Here is a 22,717-nt window from a genome sequence, read left to right on the forward strand (position 1 = left end):
GGCCGGAATGCCGCCCCTGAAAATGTGCCACCCCAAGCACATGCTTGGTTTGCTGGTGCCTAGAGCCGGCCCTGAGGGGATGGAAGGGATAGATAATACATACGGACAGGCCTTGTGTCCTTTTGTTTTTTGAACACCCACATAAACTCTTTTGGGAAAAGTTTTTTGGTGTTTCTAAATGCATAAAAAGATGGACTAAGATTAATATCTGGTGCAAATAGAATCCCATCCTAGCGGAGGCCTTAGAACAAAAGCACAGCCTCCTGCTGATTTAAGACCTGCTGGTGATAGATCGGTAAAGGCAGGTAGCATGCGAGCACAGAAGCCCACCAGGACAAAGCAAGAGGCTTTACAAACAAGAAGCATACAAAGATTGTTTCAAGTACAGAAACTTAATTTTATTAGGAATAAAATTAACGCAGCATTATAATCTCTCCTACCCTTCCTTCTATATGGCTGCCAAAACTGCTACAATAAGAACAAGACTCCAAATAAGGAAAAGATGTATATTTTTTAAAGGTATAATCCTGATAAAACCAGTTCTGAATGATGGAAATATCAGTGGTTAACTGCTGGTTTATGAGTAGTTTTCTTTTACCAACCCCACCCTAACAGTAAAAGATAGTGGTTGGGTATCCAATAGTCAAGTACCAGTGTATTATAATAAAACCATTCACTTACTTTTTGACTATAATCACTTCCTAAGATACTTTTCTGATAATGGTCCTTAAAATATGGTTCTACTCTGAAAAGTGACTGTAAAAATGGTACCTTCTTACTCAATAAATCTGTTCACTGTCATTATTTCAAGTCATATCTGCTTACCGACAATAGTAAGTTTTTACTATTTTATACACTTGCTGCCACTGCTTACACACAGCTATGGGAGAGAGAGCTGGAATCCATTCTGGCTCATGCATCATCAGCCAAACTGCTAATTACATGTCAACTGCAGAAGCTTTAATACTGGTGAAGATGTATAACCCTGAAAGAACTCAGTTTGACTTTCAGATCTCAGATGGAGTTTACGGAGCTGGCAGTTAGGAGGAAAATACCTATATTTTTACTCCTAAACTAAGTGAATAGGATCTGAAAAATTATTAACAAACTATCAACTTGTAACCACGTGATACCATTTTTAGAGTTACTTTTCAGAGTCTCACCCCATGTTAATTGCTTCTGAGCTATTTTATTTCTTATATTGTACATGAGAGTTATTTTTCATAAAGCAGATGAACTGGGCTGATGAATGTATTATATGTTACATCAAGGAACTGATGTAACACATCATAAAAGGGGAATTAATTCCCATGGCCTTCTATCTAGGGGTTCTCCTTTCCCCCCACCCCCCCGTGCCATTGAGGGGTTTAATTTCTCCAGACCACCTGATGATCCACTATATCAGCAGGAGTTTGGACGTTTGGAATGTTTCATTAGTGAATGAGGGCCAAGACCATTGTGTTCACCCATCTCCTGACTGAACAGAAGAGACCGTAGATCAGAGAAGAGGCAGTGCTCAGAACGATGGATTACCGAAGCCAACCATTCGCTGTACCTCATGGATTTCCTGGAGCAGTTCCTCATTCTTCAGCTCTAACTGTATGGAAAAGAAGAGGATCAAACAGGGACACATGAACAAGTCTTAAAGCACCTAAGATACATCTTCCTAGAATACTTTGGGCCATGAAGGAGGATTCAACCAACTAATCCCACTTAGAGACTGTAAAGAAAATAGAAATAGCCTTTGTCATTGTACCAAATATTTCCCTACTGCTGGTATCAGAAATGATATCATATGTCAGCAAGATGATAGCAGCTGACAGCAGAAGCCTCAGAAATATCACCTTTAATTAAGTATCTTATTTTCAAATATAATTCAAACCTGAAAAAGGGCAAGTACTTCTCACTATATGAATATTCAGAACCCTCTGCTGAGAAAAATAGATGACTTCCTTTTTAATTGACATCAGACCATGAGCCGACCTCTTCATCCTGCTTTTTCCCCCAAACTAGAAGGGATAAGAAAAATACATACCTTCATTGCGTATTTGTAAGACTGCTCTGCCTCCAACTGCCTTCCTCCCTGAAAAACACCAGTAGCCTGTGAGAAGCTTGTTTGATAGGACAAAATCAGGTGTTTCAGCTACTGTCAAGAGACATATTTTAACAAGGCTGGATGACAGGAATACCTCAGCTGTGGAATATTTAGTAGGAGAAAGGGTAATGAGAAACAAAGGGGAAGATTGTTTCTTTTGGCATTAAAATGCTTCCACATTTGTGTGTTTCCAGAGAATAACCCCCAAACCTATCTATCTTTACCAATGAGGCACCTTTGAGACATATAGATAAACATTGATGTAGATAAAGCAGAACATGTTTCATCACATTTGATGTTGAGATAAGACACTCACTTGCATGCAAACTAGCGCTAGATATGCCCACACTTCGGCATTGTTGTTATTCAGGGCATTGGCCTCAGAGAGGGCATCTTCTGCCTCCGCAATTTCTTTCAGCTTTACAGAGAGAGAGAAAGAGATGAGCAAAAACTGAACCGCAGGTGAAGTATTGCTCAGAGTTTAACACACACCTGGTATATAGAATCAGGGGGTAGCCGTGTTAGTCTGTATCTACGAAAACAACAAGGAGTCTGGTGGCACCTTAAAGACTAACAGATCTGTTAGTCTTTAAGGTGCCACCAGACTCCTTGTTGTTGACCTGGTATATGACAGCTGAAGAAATCAGTGTTAAAAACCTTCAGAAATGATCCTCACTTTAGGCTCCTCTGAATTGTACAATAATAATGACACAGTGTTACAAATTTAGAGCAGAGAGAGTGAGACAACTGCAATGTCAGACTCTCCTGCTCTCCTGACTGGAGGGAAAGCCCCTCATCACTGACTCAGACACTACTGAAGAGCCCAGTCCTCTTACAAATTACCCATGGACTATTCTCACTGAAGAAAGCAACAATCACTCTTTCACCGCCATGTGTCTAGAGTTTAGAAACTACTGGGGAACCCTTACGATGATTGAGGAGGAAAGTAGAGTCACCCTGACCCCTCCCATTCACTTTCTTCAGATGAGGGAACCTTGCAAAGCAGCCCCTTGGGAGATGCTACACTCTTTATGGCTGCAGGGATCTCAGGTCTGTCTCTCTGTCTTTATTAAACCATTCTGAAAATCCTCACATCTTTAATAAAGAAAGGGTTATTCTTGGTAGCCATTCATCTGCTGACTTGCCTACATTCCTTCCAATGGGGAAAGCAATGTGAGTCAAAAGAAAAAGGATCCTTCCTATTGACACTTAGGTTGCACACAGGTAGGTGCTCATTTAGAATGGAGTCCAGCATAGCCTATGTGACAATGTACTGAGTGTGTCTCTGGGAGCCCTCTAATACCAACTGGTAGAGTGCATGTTATACTGTAATCAGAGGTGAAAGTAAGCTGTAAGTAATACTAATCTATTAGAGTTCTTTGAAGGGGTCAACAAACATGTGGACAAGGGGGATCCAGTGGACATAGTGTACTTAGATTTCCAGAAAGCCTTTGACAAGGTCCCTCACCAAAGGTTCTTACGTAAATTAAGCTGTCATGGGATGAAAGGGAAGGTCCTTTCATGGATTGAGAACTGGTTAAAAGACCGTGAACAAAGGGTAGGAATTAATGGTAAATTCTCAGAATGGAGAGGGGTAACTAGTGGTGTTCCCCAAGGGTCAGTCCTCGGACCAATCCTATTCAACTTATTCATAAATGAACTGGAGAACGGGGTAAACAGTGAGGTGGCAAAGTTTGCAGATGATACTAAACTGCTCAAGATAGTTAAGACCAAAGCAGACTGTGACGAACTTCAAAAAGATCTCACAAAACTAAGTGATTGGGCAACAAAATGGCAAATGAAATTTAATGTGGATAAATGTAAAGTAATGCACATTGGAAAAAATAACCCCAACTATACATACAATATGATGGGGGCTAATTTAGCTACAACAAGTCAGGAAAAAGATCTTGGCGTCATCGTGGATAGTTCTCTGAAGATGTCCATGCAGTGTGCGGAGGCGGCCAAAAAAGCAAACAGGATGTTAGGAATCATTAGAAAGGGGATAGAGAATAAGACTGAAAATATATTATTGCCCTTATATAAATCGATGGTATGCCCACATCTCAAATACTGCATACAGATGTGGTCTCCTCATCTCAAAAAAAATATACTGGCACTAGAAAAGGTTCAGAAAAGGGCAACTAAAATGATTAGGGGTTTGGAACGGGTCCCATATGAGGAGAGATTAAAGAGGCTAGGACTCTTCAGCTTGGAAAAGAGGAGACTAAGGGAGGATATGATAGAGGTATATAAAATCATGAGTGATGTGGAGAAAGTGGATAAGGAAAAGTTATGTACTTATTCCCATAATACAAGAACTAGGGGTCACCAAATGAAATTAATAGGCAGCAGGTTTAAAACAAATAAAAGGAAATTCTTCTTCACGCAGCGCAGAGTCAACTTGTGGAACTCCTTACCTGAGGAGGTTGTGAAGGCTAGGACTATAACAGCATTTAAAAGAGAACTGGATAAATTCATGGTGGTTAAGTCCATTAATGGCTATTAGCCAGGATGGATAAGGAATGGTGTCCCTAGCCTCTGTTTGTCAGAGGATGGAGGTGGATGGCAGGAGAGAGATCACTTGATCATTGCCTGTTAGGTCCACTCCCTCTGGGGCACCTGGCATTGGCCACTGTTGGTAGACGGATACTGGGCTAGATGGACCTTTGGTCTGACCCGGTACGGCTGTTCTTATGGTACGCCCCGGCTTCCCCAGGGGGCAATTTAAAGGGCCTGGGGCTCCCAGCAGAGGCTGGAGCCCCAGGCCATTTAAATTGCCACCAGAGTCCCACTTCTGGAGCCCTGGGGTAGGGCTGCGAGGCCCTGGGAGCTGTTTAAAAAGTCCGGGGCTCCCGCTGTAGGAGTAGCTCCAGGAGTAGTGGGGGGCTCCAGGGGCTATTTAAAGGGCCCGGGGCTCCACTGTCTCTGCCGCCCCGCTCCTTTAAATAGCCACAGGAGCCCTGCTGCTTCCCCAGGGCTCCTGCAGCTATTTAAAGGGCCGGGGCAGTAGAAGCAGAGGAGCCCCGGGCCCTTTAAATAGCCCCAAGAGCCCCGGGCTGCTGCTGCTACCCCGGGGGGGGGGCACTTACCTTACAGGGGGGGCTGGGGCTGGCTCTGACTCTCTCAGCCACACCCCTTCCACCCTAGGCCCTGCCCCTTCTGGGGTCCAGAGCTGGCCCCAGCGTACCGGTAAGTCACTGGACTTACTTTCACCCCTGACTGTAATTCGCAGCAGGTCTGACACACTCAGTGCCCCAACACATTGTTGTCATAACCTGTATCTAATAGGTGTTACGTAAGGTATCTTATGCAAACTGGTAACATGCTGGTCCCCAAAATCATTGCATGGTGTGTGTATGAATGTACACAAAGAGTTATTGATGTGTGCTGGAAATATGTTCTTAAGATATGTTTGGGAGGCAACACATAAGCCCAGCCTTCCCTAGACAAAGGAATGTGTATTTATTTGTCTGACCAGCTTGATCACAAGCAGAGGACAATGCAAATATGTTTATATATAAGCTGAACAAAGCCATCAAGCTAACAAGAAGGGGAGGAGACTGCTTAACGATCATGATGGGGGATGGAATCTGCATCCCACAAAGCCTTCCTGGCTCCAGAGACAATGAACTTTAGGGGATACAAAGACAAGCAAAACCCATTTTGGTTATCCGTCACTGAGGGGACATAGTGTTCAGCACCTTCCAAGCCTCTGAAAGCTGGATTTGCTTGGCCTGAAAGGCAAGAGTCACTAGAAACTAACTCCAGGTGTCTAACATTTGTTTTTTTAATTATCTAGTATCTAGACAAAGATAGTAACTTGTGAAATTAAGTTTTAGTCACTTGAAAGTGTGCTGTGTTTGGTTTTAATTGTAATCATACCTGTTTCTTTTATTCTTACTTATTAACACTTACCTCTTTTCTTTGTTAATAAACTTATTCTTGTTTTATTACAAAACCATCTCAGTGCTGTGTATTATAGTAAAGGGTAAGTCTTGAGCTAACCTAACAGGCTGGTGTGTGTTCTGTCTCTTTGGAGGCAGCAAACTTCCCTTCTCACTGGACACTCTCTGAAGTTCTGGACATCACAGAGAGATGTTTCTGGGGAACTTGGGAATTGGGGTTCATTGACTGTTACCGGCAAGGCAAAGTTTGGACTGGCAGAATCCTGGAGAGTTTGCCGGGAAGGCAGATGAGCTAGTGTCAGAGAGCAGCTCTCACTTGCTGAGACTGAGGGTTAAGACAGTGTCTCACAGATCTGGGTACCCCAAGCAGGACATCACACCGAGAAAAGAGATTCTAGTCCCAGGAGGAGTTAATTGCTATATAGTGATTGTCTGTTCTACAGCTGGTTAGAGTATTTTTTCTCTCACAAACTTTCCATTTTAGCATCAGTGAGTCTCATGCATGTAACCATGATGGCACCCACTGCAATGTGGCCTTTACCCTAAGAACATCTTTAGAGTACTCTGGTCCCCCCAGATAGTTTGGATGAATAGCTTTTACCTAAGGAAAGGGGAACAGTGGAAAGTCAAGTCATAATCTCATCTTCCCAAGATCCATGCAATTGTCTAAAGACTGGCCAAGCATGGATGCTTTTCACTCTCTTACCCTGTAGCAGGCGATTCCTACTCCCAGCCAGGTCAGGCAGGATGAGGACTTCTTACAGGCCAGCATATAGGTGCGCTTTGCCTTATCATACTGCCAAGAGAAGAGATCAGTAAGTTGCTCTCTCTAATGTAACCATTCACTCTGCACCATGGCTGCTCTTCCTCCACAGGCACTCTGAAACCACCATATTTCCAACTGGGCTCATATAGGAGGGGACACTACCATCCAAATGCTGTTGGTTGTGGCCAAGAACCTACTCACATTTCCCATAGCAGGCAGTTCTGCCTGTATAATCCCTGAGAGCCTCAGATTAACAAGCCAACAAGAAATGTTTAGCTCTCCATATCTAGTGCTAGAAAAATTATTGGTGTTATTATTACAGCAGCACCCAAAGATTCTGATCAGGATTGGCGCTAGGCACTGTACACACAAAGAAGTAAAACAGATCTCTGCTCCAAAGAGTTGAGTTCATTAAAAGACTTAATTGTATCGTCTGATCTGCAGCTATGAAAATAAAAGTTGCAATTCACAGTATTCATCCAGAATAGTTACTTTCCCTGCCTTGGTTTAACTCCCATTTTTAGATCCCATGTTCAGCTCCTCACCTCTTTCTCTTTCAGATAGATCGACCCCAGTCGCAGGTAAACAAAGTGTATCTCAGAAGCATCCGTTACAAAGCTGATGGTTCGCTCATAGCATTCCTTTGCCTCACTAAGATTTCCACTCAGGTAGCACAGGTGCCCTTTCTGTGCCCAAGCATTTGGATTCTATGTAAACAAACCCAGTAGTTAGACAAAGTGAGACAAGTAGGGCAAAGTGGACAAGAGATTAACTGGATAGCATCTAAGCTCAGACGTAAGGGAGATGATGAAGGCTATTTTACATACAAGCAAGTTTGAGTTTGTAGCGAGGAGTACTTGCACAACAACTACTGCACCTAGCACAATGGGGGCCTAATCCGTGACAAATACAAATATTAAAAAACATTTAGCGATATTAGTTCTGCTGCTGTCTGCATGCTCCATTCAACTTGACATTCTCAAAAGATGCATCTCCCTTTCATCTGAATATCATAATTATATATATGAAATAGAGAAGTGCACATGTTCACACAGGGAGAAAGGAACATATTACTCCTGGGGACATTCTGCACCAAAATTAAAAATTCTGCACACAATATTTTAAATTCTGCAAATTTTATTTGTCAAAATAACACTGCAGAATCACGCCAGTTTCAATCATTTTTGTAATTTATTCAAAATACCTGTCAGCAAGTATGTCTGTAACAATGCAGACACACACAGAAAAATCCTCCCCGGGGCAGAGAGTTAAAGAAACCCCTATGACAACCCAGCTCCTGTTTCTCTGTCCCCTTCCCCCCTATCCCCCGCAGAGCCCACCCACCCACAACCTCTCCCCTCCACAGCCCAGCTGCGGGGACCCCCCGCAGCCAATACACCCAAACCCCCTCCCCCCACCCAGCCCAGCTACGGGTTCCCCCTAGCCCAGATACCTGCCGTCCTCCCCGCCAGAGCCCAGCCGTAGGGGCCCCCCCTTGCCCAGATACCCACTCCCCACCCCCCTGCAGCCTAGACACCTGCCCCTCTCGCCTAGGGTGAGCAGACGTCCTGATAAAATTGGGACCATCCCGATATTTAGGTGTTTGTCCCGCGTCCCGACCGGTCTTTGGTCAGGACACAATTTGTCCCGATATTTCGCTCTGCCAGCAGCACTGGCTTGTTGGTTTTTTTGCTCCGTTGGCAGCACTCGGCTTTTTTTTTTTTTGCTCCACCGGTGGCCACCCCCCCCCCCACGTGTCCCGATATTTTCTTCCTCTCATCTGGTCACCCTACCCTCGCCCCAGAGCCCAGGGATCCAGAGGGACAAACAGCCTGATGCTCGGTCCCAGGCTTGCATGGAGTTTCCTGTGCTGCCCTTTCCTTCCCACAGGGCGTTCTGAGAACTGCAGCGGTCAAGAACCCTTTAGCTCCCTCCCTATCCCCCTGGCAGTGCCTTCAGTGTGCAAGCTGGGCTCTGTGGCCAGCAGCACTGCAGCCCATTTCTGTGAGGGAGAAAAAATTCTGCGTGCACAATGTTAATTTCTGCATAATTTTGCATTGCACAGTGGCGCAGAATTCCCCCAAGAGCAACATATACACTGAGGGGAAAGAAAGATGGAGATCTACACAAAGAGGAGTCCTCCCCCTGATGTGTTGCCTCATGTAGAAGATCAACTAAAATGCAAAATAATGAACTAAATAAAGGGGAAGAGAAGTGAACCAGGCCAACTCCTGATGTTCTTACTCAACTTCTATGTAATCCTTACTTAGGCAAACTCCTACTGACTGCAACGGGAATTTGATTGAATAAAGCTCGAGTCAAGACCTCAGGACCTGACCCATTGGAATGAACATAGCAGGGGATATACTGTATTGTCCTGCAAAGCTCCTTGTGTTCTGAGAGAGCATGTTGACTGCTCAGGGCAGCATAGTGCTAAAAAACAGTTACCAGGTAGTCAATCTGGATAGCCTCTCGGAGACATTCTTCAGCCTTAGAGAAGTCCTTCTTGAGCAAGTGTGTTTGTGCCAGCACTAGGTAATACTCACAGCTGGGTCCTTCCTGCTGGCACAGTAGCTCATGTGCTAGCGCCCTGTGAACAAACTGAAAGAGAAAGCCACACACAGGCATTGTAACGAAACTAACACCAGCTGTGAACATCCCAACCCCTGTTCTGTTCCCAGCATGGAGAAAAGGGATAACGTGCAGCCTCCTCTGTGACAGACAACCAGAATGCTCACCATGCACTGTATGTATCGGAACACACAGGTAATGTCTCAAGATGACTTTACATGTTCCCTCAAGGCATCCTTTGATTTAATGAGAGGGTGTCTCATTAGCAGTTCAAACACTGGACGGGTACATTTTTTCCTTTGAAATTTTAGCTTCAGTTGCTTTGAGTTGTCTTTGTTTGCTGTTAACACTCAGCAAATTTCCATCGCTTCTCTGTCAAGTTAATGTCATACAGCACGCTGTGGAAGTCACTGCATTCGAGGAGGCCCCTGTCAATACAGGCTAGGAGATAGTGGGGACAGAACTGAAAGAAAAGTTGCCAGACAAGAGGAGCTTGGAGTGCTGTTATGAAGGCAGCTTGTCCCTCGGACAACCCTCCAGTGGTTGCTCAGAGAGTAGCTCTGATCTAATGGACAAAGGTTGTCCAATGGACTGATACTGGTGCTGATGGTCTTAACTTGAAAGGAGGATGAATGTGTGAGAGAGACAGAACCTGGATGAGGGGATGTGGGGCACATACAAGCTGGCATTGGGACTGAGGAGGAGGTCTGGGCAGTGAGTCTCCCAGGTGCCTCCATGGCCTCCCACTGCACACCTTTTCCTAGGGCTTCTGTTTGTATATTGGTTTAGAAAGTGTTTTGTGCTCCTTTGGGATATTACCATTGTATGATTTTAATGCATGAGGCAATATGGTAAGAAAACATTGAATTGGGTACCTAAGAGAGGAAGGAGAAACAAGGAAGGCAAAGGAAGAACTGGCAGAAGAGAGTGACAGAAGATAGTGAATGTACTGGCATCACCTGGGAAGAAATACCACAAGTAGAGAGTGACCGTAATCAAAGGAGGAACTAGACTGCCCAATGCATCAGTGGTAGAGGAGTACTAAGGTCAAAGATGTATGCTTATCAGCACCAGCGCTCCAAGCGCGTGCCTGGGGCAGCAATCCACAGAGGGTGCCCTACTGGTCCCTGCGAGGGCGGCAATCAGGCCGCTTTCGGCGGCATGCCTGCGGGAGGTCTGCCAGGCCCGCAGATTCGGCGGCAATTCGGCGGCGGGTACGCTGAATCCGCAGGACTGGCGGACCTCCCGCAGGCATGCCACCGAATCCACAGGACCGGGGACCTCCAGCAGGCAAGCCGCCGAAGTCAGCCTGCCTGCCGTGCTTGGGGCGGCAAAAAAGCTAGAGCCGCCCCTGATGCTTATACATCAGAACGATGTGGACAGGTGAAAGTCTATGGAACAATATATGTGCTGGGAGTCCTCTTCACAACTCTTTTAGGGAGAAGTTATTCTGTACTCCTAGGATTAAATGATGCATTGTAACGTATGGTGGCTATTGTGAAATCCAAGGTCACAGGGAGAGTTCCATTTGATGAAACCCACAAGGAGCCATTGTTTTGGAAGGGAGGCACTCCACATGCATATGAAAGGTTACTCTGATGCACACAGAAGTGCGTGGATGGCTATTCTGATTCAAGAAGTGACCACCTGGTCTGTAGGATGCATCAAAATAATAGGTATTTCCTGTCAAAACTATCCTTGAAACGGCTCTTTTATGGACAAAAATTGGATTACTTGTTCTTCCTGCAACAAACCAGTGGTGGATTTGAACACTCCTATTACTTTGCCTAGCTAAGGTTATTTTTGATGCATCTTAGGATCATTTCAGTTCTGAATTCTCTAAACAGCCATATCTTGGCAGCACTTGACAATAATGTTGACTTGACTGATGTTCGATGAGTTGAGCTGCATAGCCCACTCTTTAAACCCATAAGAACATCCTACTGGAAGCTGCCATGATCTCACTATTTTAATACCACAGGGAAGTAACTGTCACCCATGGAAATGAGTTCAAAATCCTAATGCCACCTTCCTTCCCCAGTTCATGCTGCACTGACCTGTAGAGCATTGACCTCCATCAAGAAGTGTATGGTCTCCATGAAGATTGTGTGGGAGGGCTGTGAAAGTCCAGAAAGGGGGACAAGGGCCACCGCATGTGATGGATCAAGTGCTCCTCCACTAGTTTTCTTCATTACTGAAATAATAGCGAGAGAGGCTCATGGATGCTGAAAAGACCAGAGGTTCAGAATAACAGTGATAATCCAAAACCATATCATGTATTTGTTTATTATGTGAGCAGGATAGGCCATAGCTGACCTTAACTAGTCATTTCTTTGATTTTTTTAAGTGCTTAAGTTTTGATAAATGATGCAAAAGGAAGCTACACTATTGTCACAAAGGGTATGTCTACTACAATTAAAAACCTGGGGCTGGCCCATGACAGGGTCATGACTCAGGATTGTGGGGCTTGGTTCAGGGGCTGTTTAATTGCAGTGTAGATAGTCGGGCTCTGGCTGGACCGTCTACAAGAAAATCCACTTAGCTGAAGATTCCTAACCTGGGTTGGAGAGCAAACCTTGCTGCTTTGTACCCTATCCTGATGAATTGACAAGCAAGTTAGCTTTTACGGACTATCTCCTGTATTATCTGTACTTAATCTCACCCCGTCTTCGCCACTGGTTGCAGTGAAGTCCCAACCCTCTGCCCCAGCACTGAAATCCCCCCCTCTCTCTAAGCCACAGACCCCACTTTCTAACCTTTCTGGGACGTCTCCTTGTTCTTACTGAGAGTGGGGGAAAGTTTCTTGGTCAGTTTAACTGCAGGATCATCTTCTGGCAGCTGGATGGTTACAACAGGCTCTACAGAATCTGGCTGTACTTTCGGGGAGCCATCTGGAGCCTCATCTGGAACTAAACCCCACAATGGATTAAGTGCAATGAAAAGTTCTCCATAAATTGGTCACTTCTTAGCAAGACGCTGTACCTGAGAGAACTCAGAAAACTGCAGAACTAGCCCAGTCCCAGGTCTGCTGGGAAAATACTGCGCTGGATGCAAATCCCTGGGAATGGATTTTTGGTTATGTTAATACCTTGCAAAGTTATAATGAAGTATCAATAAGGCCCTGTCTTCACTGGCAAGTTTCTGCTCAGTAAAGCAGCTTTCTGCGTTGTAACTCCCAAGTTGTACACACTGTCAAGCCACTTAGTGTGCAGAAACTGCACAGTTGCAGCGCTATTAAAAAAAAACCACCCCGACGAGAGCTGTAGAGCTTTCTGTGCTGGGGCTACAGCGCTGCGGTGCCAGTGTAGACACCATGGCAATTACAGCACTGCAATTGGCCTCTGGGAGGTGTCCCACAATGCCTGTTCTCATCTCTCTGGTCATCGGTTTGAACTCTACTGCCCTTCCCTTAGGTGACCAACCGTCAGCCCCACCCCGTACATTCCTTTGCAAATTTGAAAGTCCCCTTCCTGTTTGCTTGGTGATGCATACAGTGGTCTCAGCGCATCTTTCCAGGTGGCCATGCCTGCTCCACGCACCAGGCGATCCCCTGCTTTGACAATGCTGAGCTACTAGACCTCATCGGCATTTGGGGAGAGGAAGCTGTGCAGTCCCAGCTGCGCTTCAGCCGTAGGAATTATGATACCTAAGGACAGGTTTCACGATGCATGATAGAAAGGGGCCATGACCGGGACACACTGCAGTATAGGTAAAAGTGAAGGAGCTCCAGAATGCCTGCCACAAGGCCCGGGAGGCAAACCGCCACTCTGGTGCTGTGCCCACAAGCTGCCGGTTCTATAAAGAGCTGGACGCGATACTCGGTGGCGACCCCACCTCCACTTCAAAGGTCCCTGTGGATACTTTGTTGGCTCACGTGGCAGTCGAGAGTGGACCGAGCCAGGAGGAGGAAATCTTGGACGAAGAGGGTGAGGGGGACCCAGAGGCAGAAGATGACTCAGAGGCCAGAGATGCATGAAGTCAGGAGTTCTTTTCTACCCCAGAAGAGCCTAGACAGTCACAGCAGTCGGAGCTTGGCAAAGCGCAAACAGGAGAGGAGGCCCCTGGTAAGTGGATCTGATTTGGGGAATTGATGAAGCGAGTTGTTGGGGGCAGGAGGGTTGCAGGAAGCAGGCTTGTCTCCCACCGCATGCCTAATCGGAGTGCCAGAACAGGCTGTTGATAGACTCCCTCACTTCACGAGAATCTCCCTCAGAGATCTCCAGGAAACTCTCATGGAGATACTGGGCAATCCACTGCCGCAGGCAGGGCCGGCTTTAGCAAGAGCGGGGCCCGATTCCTGGGGGCGGGGCTTGCTGCAAGCCCCGCCCCCAGGACCTGAGCCGCGCCGCCGGGGGGGCCCCGAGCCGCCGGGGGGGCCCCGAGCCGCCGGGGGGGACCCGAGCCCAGCCGCGCCGCGCCGCAGGGGGGCCGGGGGGCCCCGAGCCCAGCCGCGCCGCGCCGCCGGGGGGGCCCCGGGCCGAGCCGTGCCGCAGGGGGGCCGGGGGGGCCCCGAGCCCAGCCGCGCCGCCGGGGGGGCCGGGGGGCCGGGGGGGCCCCGAGCCCAGCCGCGCCGCAGGGGGGCCGGGGGGGCCCCGAGCCCAGCCGCGCCGCAGGGGGGCCGGGCCGCGCCGCGGGGGGGGACGGGGGGAGCCCGAGCCGCGGGGACCGGGCCGGAGCCGGGCCACGGGGGCCGTGCTGGGGCCTGCGGGAACGGGCCGCGCCTCCCCGGAGCCCTTCTCCCGCCCCCACCCCAGCTTACCTCGTGCTGCCGGCCGGCCCGCCCCTGCTGCTTAGTCTCAGACTTCCCGCGAATCTCTGATTCGCGGGAAGCAGGGGAGGGGGCGGGGCGTGCAGGGCAGGGGAGGAGGGGGAAGTGAGCTGGGGGCAGGGTGAACAGCTGCAGCGCGGGGCCCTCTTGGCGCGGGGCCCAATTCAGCTGAATCGGCTGAATCGGCCTAAAGCCGGCCCTGGCTGCAGGTTCCTTGGCAGAGCTGCTTTGTTTCTTGCCCCATTAACGGTAACTTTCCCGCACCACTTTGCCGTGACGGGGGAGGGGTGGGAGGAACCATTGCTGCGCATAGGCTAGCCGCATAGGCGCCAGGGCGGAAGCCGCAGGCCTGGAAAAGACCCTCCCTTGATTTCCTGCTCACCCTCAGCAGCCGAGCTATCTTCCATAATGATCACCTCCTGTGGAAAGTGTGGGGTGTGAAAGTGAAATGAATTATATTAAAGAAATAGAATGAATTAAAGAATGCTGTATGTACCTTTAAGTAGAAATGAGAAATGCTGCAAGCCAGGGGGGCAGAAAAGCAGACATTAACTGCTTAACTTGCCACTTAAGGGCAATTGGTGAAGCATTAGTCTTAGATCGATAAGAGTTAACAAGGAAGCAGGATATGCATATTGTGCTCCATGCATATTTTACAATTTTGCTCTCTCTGTCCCTTTGTTTAGTTCGCACCCTTTTATCTGTATAAATAAGACTGTTTGAATCTTGCATAGAGGCTCACATTATCTGAATGTATTAGCAGAGCGCTGTGCTAATAAAACAGAGTGGTCTGACAAACTATGAGTCCTGAGTCTAACTTTGACAATTTGGAGGTTCCACCGAGATGGCAACCGTCTTCACTGAGGCTGTGTGATTCCTGACCGTTTTTGTAGGATGACCGTGGTAGCCGGCACCTGGGCATTTGGCCCGAGCGGTCCTCCTCCTGAACGGAAGGGTGCACGACCACAGTGAGGTCTACGCCATTGAACCTGTTGGTTCCCACTCTGTTCTGGTAGGGATCCCGGGATCTGACATCAGGAATCTGGTCAGGTAATTATTTCTGTGTTTTGTCCGGACTGAGGACTGTCCTGTCTTTGTGTCTATTTGTCCTCCTGTGGAGTGTTTGAGTCTGGGTGCCATCTCCGTCCGGGGATCGGCCGACCAAGGGGTTCCTGTCCCCGCGGTCTGAGTGAGTGAAAGCTGCACAATCGCAGCCGCACCGCACCTTGGGTAAAACCCTTGGTGTGAAAGCAAGGGCGATTGAGTCAGTAGCCTGTGGGCTCCTTTTGTGTGTTGCACCGGGCATCGCTCTGACGAACCCGAATTTCCTTCTTGTGTGATTGGTGTGTGTAAAGTCCTCCTGTATTGGTAACCAGACGTCTAAGTCGGGACAGTTCCCTAAAGGAACGCCGGCTCAGTTTTAGGAAGGGTCCAGACTCCTGTAAATTTCTGGAAAAATGGTCTAGGCTAACTCAGGGAGATCCCAAAACTCAGTGGCCACTGTTAAAACCTTGGAACAAGGACCGAGTGGACATCTTAAAAAACAAACTCGGCCAGCCTAAAACTAAATTGGCTAAAGGAGAGGTTAATTGCTTCATGCAGTGGTGGGAAGAGGCAAATCGTAGGTGGACAAAATCAAAACTCGCCTCTCTCAAATATTCAAATAATAAATTAAAAGCTTTATTAAAAGACTCCTCTCCCACCACCAGACTGAGCGCTCCCCTTCACCCTGTTCTCTGACAAAAAAAACCAACCCCGGATCGATCCCAATCCCGATCCCAACTCCCTTCATACTCCCCTCTCATTGTAAAAAGGATAGAATGCCCCTTGTTCTGTTCCCCTTCGTTGTCTGCCTCAGAAACTGATTCTTTAGTGTTCCATTACCAATTCAGCAAGGAGGGTGGGCTCCCCAACTAGCCCCCATCCTTCCTGGTCCCTTTCCTTAAGCATTTATTTCAAAATTGTGAAATGACCACAATATCACTCACAAAAATGGTTCATTGGAAAAAGTGGGATTGGGCCCAGACAAGCAGGCAAGCAACAGATAAAGAAACTAAAAAAAAAAAACCACAGGTTGGAAGCCCTAAGGGCATAGTGTCAGGAGTAAGTGCAAGTATGAACCCCTGGAACAATACTTAAAATGGTGAAATCTGAGTTGATAAAGGTGTCATTTTGGGAAATAAACAAGTGATTTAAGGAAAGAGAGTGAAAAGTTAACTCTACAGAGGCTGGAGAGAATTAAACAGTTAAACTTTGTGAAAATGTTAAAAAGGATCTTGTTAAAAGAATTCTTGGTTTCTTTGCAGCCATTCTAAAGGAAAAATGGGCCCTTTTCCAGAGGAATGTCTGTAAATAAACCAGGTAAAGAGACAATCTAATTAAAATCATTTGACTATGGACAATTGAGTCAAATTTGCTAAAAGAACATAGGGGGGTTCTATTGGAACTTAACTGCCCCAAATGTATAAAGGTAATGTCATCTATGTACAGCTATGTAAAAACAAAGCAGTGTAAGAGGGATGTTAAGGGAGAGAAAATGTGTATGTATCTGTCTGTCTGTGGGAATATGTGAGGTTTGTAAAACTCCTGTTTTGTAAGTTTAAGATAAATTGGTTTTGTTTTGTTTATAATGCCACTAAAAATCCATTTGACTCTTTAATTCAAAGTTGCAAAACTGACAGACCTTTTTGCCAGACACAGGTAATCAGAGTTGGTTGACTTTGAGATTTGATATTTAACCCTTAAGGGGTAACTTGATTCTTTACAAAATTTAAATGTTTTCAAATAAAGACCAAGTCATGACTGCAGCAGGACAGTCAAAATCAGAAAAATAGGGAGAGATTCTGGATTCTGTTTGTTTGTTTGTTTTTGTAACAAAATAGCAAATGAAAGCTGTAGGAAAAGAATAAAGACAGTGGCCCTCTGAAGCAACAGCAGGGGTGAGGTGCACAAAACAAAAAGAAGCAATGTTAGAAACACTGAGCCTTAAAATGGCTCTGTGTAATCAGACTGTCACTTTGATAAGGGTACATAAAACTCTGTAAGAACAAAAGAAACAGTTACACCTTATGTAAAAATGAATATGGCTAATGTTTTAAAAGTTAAAGTATAGAAGGAATGTGCAGACATGTGCAGTGTATATTATAGAAGTGGGTAAAAGAAATGCTACTTAATTAAAATCCTATTAGGGCTCCAAAGGAGCCACAATGGACTGTGTTTTCTTTTTCAGATCTGTGTGTGTTTTGGAAGCAAGAGTTAAAAGTAATCAAAACTCTGGTAAAAGTTAATTGTGTTCCTTTTAAGACAGAGTCTCTGAGCTCTGCTGATGGTTTTGAATCCAAAAGCCAAGCCTGTGATGATGCAAATTATCTAACTGATAAAGGAAGTGAGAGAACTGCCAGCACAAAGAAGTTGCAGATAAAGAACATACCTGGTCAGCAAACAAATTGTCTAAATAAAAGGCACGGTATAACAAGATGGTATAACAAGATACCTTTAATTAAAATAAATTTAATGTTAATAAGTACCCCTGTAACAATGTATAGTGTGTATGATTTTTTGGGGAAAAAAAGAAATCCTTTATGGTAATGATGCTTTTCAGCTGTTACCTGTGAACAAACTTAAAGCTTAATACAGCAGGAAAGACATTGTAACCTTGGTCTGCTGTAAAGGGAAAACTGAGGTACAGCACCTCATGGATTTAATGACTGAACAGTGGGATAATTTCCCCATAACTCTCTTAAAAGATAGAAGCCATTAAAATCTGGCCTGCCTATAGAACAAAAACACAGGAAAATATGGAGGTAATTCCTCTTGTTTTGCCTGCAATCAGCAAGGGTATTTGTAAAAGAAAGGAATATTTTAAGCAATAATGAATGCCACGCCAAAAGGGGTAGAAAAAATGTTATTTTTGTCTTTCAGAAAAAGCTAATATCAGCTACAGGACAACCTAATAAGAAACAAATAAAAGTGGGTATGCTTATCCATGCCTGTTGCTCCAAAGCCCTGTAGTAAAGACATCTCACTAGGATCCTGTATGTGGGATAAAATGAATAATGAGACCAAAGTACTGTATAATGGGCTATGTGTATGTGTTAATTCTTGGGGGGGAAAGTGTTTTAAAAGAATGGAAGTGTTAGCAACCTTCCAATAGACAAATGTAAATGTAATGTAAGTAATGTGTTTACAAAAGGTAAAAAGGTAACATAGTTCCTAAAACAAACAAAAGGGCAATGTGGGAAACCAAACCATTCATATTATACATGCAAATGGCAACATGTTAAGAATTGCCACTGCAGAAAGACATAACAGCTTACCATTGGTATAATATATTTTCTAAATGGTCTCCCACAACTACTGGCGTACTAATGTTACTAACCCTAATTGTTTTTGATTTTAAATTGTATGTGTTTAATTGTAACATTTGAAATGTGATGTTGGATAAAACAAATGTATGCAAAGCTAGAGCCACAGGCCCAAATCACCTCCCAGTATTTTCTATTACATGGACTAAATAAGAAGTGACACTGGCGATTAATAATCTTAGTGTCAAAAGGGGGATATGTAGGAGCAGGATCTTATAATGTCCCATAGGAATTAATGTATGATTTTATTTCATCCCTGTCAGACACCCTTTTTGAATAGCAGAAAGGAATGACAGACCAGAACAATCCTTATGACTGATTATGGTCACCCTTTTGTTTTAGAATAAGTTATAATGTCTACTATGGTTTCCTATATGTATTACAAAGTAGGCCTCTAGTTAAATATACATTTCTTTGTTTTAAGGTTTAGTAAGTAAGAAACTGGATTCTCTATTGTGTCTATGTTAAGTAGATTAGAGGAACATTGAAGGCCTGGGTCTCAATGTAAATTGTCTTGGTTATTGATTGTAAAACTTAGCGAGGTTTAATTTGCAATGCCTTTTTGCTCCATATAAAATACTACTGTTTGTATTCCCAATCTGTGTGAATAAGGAATGTATGCATCAGGAAAAGATAAGGTGTGAAGGCCATTGTTATAGCCAGAGTCAAGGAAGAAGAAGTAAAGAGACTTAAAGGACATCAAAGAATCATCAGGTACTGCTTACTATCCAGATGGCTGTTAAACTGTCTGGCATCACAGCGTGCATACATGCTTCGCAGTGTAAGAAGGCACCCCCCAGCAAACCAATCACCTCAGGACCATGCAGAGTCAATTTTGACTCCAGAAGAAGACGTAGAGGAACAGCCTGCAATACCTTACCATCTACGCTCTCGTAAGGGTTGCCAGAAGCAGACGAGGACCTAAAGCAAGGCCCAAAAAGAAGTAGTAGTGAGCCTAGCGCCTGCTGCCTGGTGGATGTAAAACCGTGACTGCGGTTCCCTCAGTTGAGGTTGTCAGAACCGGAAGGGCCTTGCCTCCAACGTGAGCCTCTGGTGGCGCCTGTTCCTCAGCTGCTGGTGTCTTAAGGTCTGGGGAGTCCACAATGACAATTCTTTTATCCAGCAGCAAGTGTGGATAGCTCAGACTCTTAATATTTCTAATTGCTGGGTCTGCAGCCACATCCCAGCCCACTCTCAAGCTGGTGTTCCTGTCCTGGCAATCCCACTCAATTCCCCAGACCTCATTGGAGGACTTCATCCGTTTAACAAAACATGGAACAATAATGACACTTGGGAAGCAGTGGGAATAAATGTATCTAAATGGATAAGTGTGGTGGAGGGAAAAGGTCATTGGTGTTGGGTGTGTAATGGGACAGGGCTGGATCTGGGAAAAAGTCATTGCCTTCAGCATATTGTGGCCAATGGTGTATGGGATTATTCGAACAAAACTAAAGAGTGGCGGGCCGGGTATGGGGATATGAATTTTTTCTCGACCTGGGATCAAACAGAAAAATCAATCTCCTGTTCCCCCTACAGTAATCTTAGTGAAAACAATACAATCTTTCAATGCCATGCAAATAACACCACTCCTCGTAAGGAGAATTACCCTGTGCCCTTCGGAGGATATTACTCCTCCTTTGTAGGCACCTATGTGACAAATGGGTGCAACCGACCCTTCCCAGCCTTAATAGGTCATCATTGGGTTTGTGGGACCAAAGCTTATACTGTGTTACCAGCTAACTGGTCAGGTATCTGTTATCCCGCCCGACTCTTCCCACAATTCCGAGTGCTAGGGTCTTTCCCACGAGAATGCCTTCGTCATGTCAGGCGAAGAAGAAGGGACTTATCAGATGCCCAATGGTATGTAAATAACATAAGCCCACTGAGCTGGGAAGAGGCATTGGCGGTTCCCTTATCCCACTTGGGGGAGTAATACACCATGCAAAAAGGCTCCTAAGGTTACAAGCAGTAGTTGAAATAATGGCAAATGAAACCGGAGAGGGTTTAAAGACCCTGGCCAAAGAAACAGGGGCGATCCGACAGATGGCCCTCCAAAACCGTCAGGCATTGGACATAGTGCTGGCGGCCAAAGGAGGGACCTGTGCTCTCATTGGAAAAGAATGTTGTGTGTTCATACCTGACGACACCAATGAGGTAATAGATCGTGCTAGTCACTTAGAACAAATTGCATCTCTTCCCCATGAAGAGCCAAGTTCTTTATGGAAGTGGCTAAGTAACCTATTCAATTTCTCTGGCATAGGAAACTGGTTGTTTCAGGGAGCCCTGACTATCCTTTGTGGAATCCTAATGATTTTTGTATGTTTTCAGTTAATCTCCTGTTGTATCCAGAATTGTGTAAGGTATGCCACCAAGGTGACTGCCCCAAAACAGAGTGCTAATATGATGATGTTAAATATCACTGATGAACCAAGAGATAAAGAACTATTAATATGTGGAACCCAGTAATTGTTGGTCTTTGCGTAAGCTTGACCAAAAGGAGGGATTGTGAAAGTGAAATGAATTATATTAAAGAAATAGAATGAATTAAAGAATGCTGTATGTACCTTTAAGTAGAAATGAGAAATGCTGCAAGCCAGGGGGGCAGAAAAGCAGACATTAACTGCTTAACTTGCCACTTAAGGGCAATTGGTGAAGCATTAGTCTTAGATCGATAAGAGTTAACAAGGAAGCAGGATATGCATATTGTGCTCCATGCATATTTTACAATTTTGCTCTCTCTGTCCCTTTGTTTAGTTCGCACCCTTTTATCTGTATAAATAAGACTGTTTGAATCTTGCATAGAGGCTCACATTATCTGAATGTATTAGCAGAGCGCTGTGCTAATAAAACAGAGTGGTCTGACAAACTATGAGTCCTGAGTCTAACTTTGACAGGGGACAGGAATGATTATCAGGCCCACCCTACAGTGCTGGCTCTACCCAAGAGCCACATGCCAAGTGTACAACAGGGTCCAAGAAGAGTGATTTACTCACGATTTTGGGGGTCTTGTGGCTCATGTGTGCTTGCCTGGGGTCAGCCGGTTAGTGACAGGTGTGAGAGTACTGGCTGTGTTTTAAAGCACTGAATCACTGTTGTCTGTGTTGCAAACAATACTGCTTCTGTAAAATGTTGCATTTAAACTTCACAGAGATGACCTTGGGAGGCCAGTCTCCCTTATCGGTGGCAGAACAGCTGCACAGAATTAGAAAGTGGCCAAGAAGAACTAAGGAGGACTTTCTGTGTGAGGTTATGATGCACTCGGCCGCCGAGAAATAGGAATTGAAGAAGTGCAGCACAACGAGAAGAAGGACCGACGGGAGAACGCGGCACACAAAAAAGAAGCCACAGAGCGGCTCCTAACAGTTATGGAGCGCCAAGTGGACACGTTCCAGCCGATACTAGCTCTGCAAACCGAGCAGGTCCGCGCCCGCCCTCCCCTGAAACCGCTGTCGCAAAACTCTTTCCCATGCGCCCCCCCCCACGCTGCCAATACACTGTTATCAACCTGGCTCCACTCTCTACTCGCAGCATTCCACTCCTCCCTCCCACAGTCCAGCAGTGTGGACTCCCACTACCCACTGCACTCAACACCCAGCCCTCTGCAGCTTGGCCCTGCTGAAGTACAGTACCCACTGCATTGTACTCCAAAGGAAAAGGTTGGGTATGATCCCTGGACATACACAAATCTGTAGCCATCCTGGGACCCCTCCTCCTCTTAAAAACTTCCCCTCCCCCTCCCTGCTGATGAATTTTTTTGTTTGACTCTCTCCTTCGGTTGTTGTCTTTTAATAAAATAATTGTGTTTGTTTGAAAGCAATCTTTATTCTATTAAGTGAAAGCAAAAATAGCACTGCAAAGCAGCATACAATAATGTTAAGGCCCCTTCTTGCATCATGTGCACCAATCACCTCCTAGCATTACAATCACTGCAATCCTGAGCATAGCAACAAAAATTAGTGTCTTTCATCTTCAAATTGCTGCCTCAAGGTATCCCTGATCCTTAAGGCCCCGCCTGGTGCCCTTCTAATAGCCCTTGTCTCTGGCTGTTCAAACTCAGCCTCCGCGATCCAGCCCTGAGTGAAGCTTTCACCCTTTCCTTCACAAATATTATGGAGCGTACAGTACACGGCTATAAGCATAGGAATATTGTCATTGGCCATGTCCAGCTTCCCATAGAGGCAGCACCAGTGGGCTTTTAAATGGCCAAATGCACACTCCACAGTCATTCTGCACTTGCTCAGCCTG

The 22,717-nt window shown here is 45.6% G+C and overlaps 1 protein-coding gene across 7 annotated transcripts in view; it reads right to left on the bottom strand.

The window, feature by feature from the left end:
- Positions 1-376: 376 nt before the first annotated feature.
- The window catches only part of CFAP70 (cilia and flagella associated protein 70), a 51,827-nt gene continuing 29,486 nt past the window's right edge, over positions 377-22,717 (bottom strand). For 4 of the 7 annotated variants that reach the window (XM_024100666.3, XM_024100664.3, XM_065558744.1 and 1 more), the window contains 8 exons: positions 12,097-12,249; positions 11,398-11,534; positions 9,218-9,370; positions 7,315-7,476; positions 6,710-6,799; positions 2,412-2,513; positions 2,036-2,083; positions 377-1,597 (listed from right to left, as the gene is read on the bottom strand). In XM_024100666.3, coding sequence (XP_023956434.2) covers positions 1,517-1,597; positions 2,036-2,083; positions 2,412-2,513; positions 6,710-6,799; positions 7,315-7,476; positions 9,218-9,370; positions 11,398-11,534; positions 12,097-12,249 — 926 coding nt within the window. In that variant the 3' untranslated portion in view covers positions 377-1,516. The remainder of the gene's footprint in view (positions 1,598-2,035; positions 2,084-2,411; positions 2,514-6,709; positions 6,800-7,314; positions 7,477-9,217; positions 9,371-11,397; positions 11,535-12,096; positions 12,250-22,717) is intronic. The other 3 variants (XM_024100665.3, XM_065558745.1, XM_065558743.1) reach the window with 1 other exon arrangement.

Source organism: Chrysemys picta, chromosome 10, assembly GCF_011386835.1.
Source record: "Chrysemys picta bellii isolate R12L10 chromosome 10, ASM1138683v2, whole genome shotgun sequence".
Lineage (NCBI taxonomy): Eukaryota > Metazoa > Chordata > Testudines > Emydidae > Chrysemys > Chrysemys picta.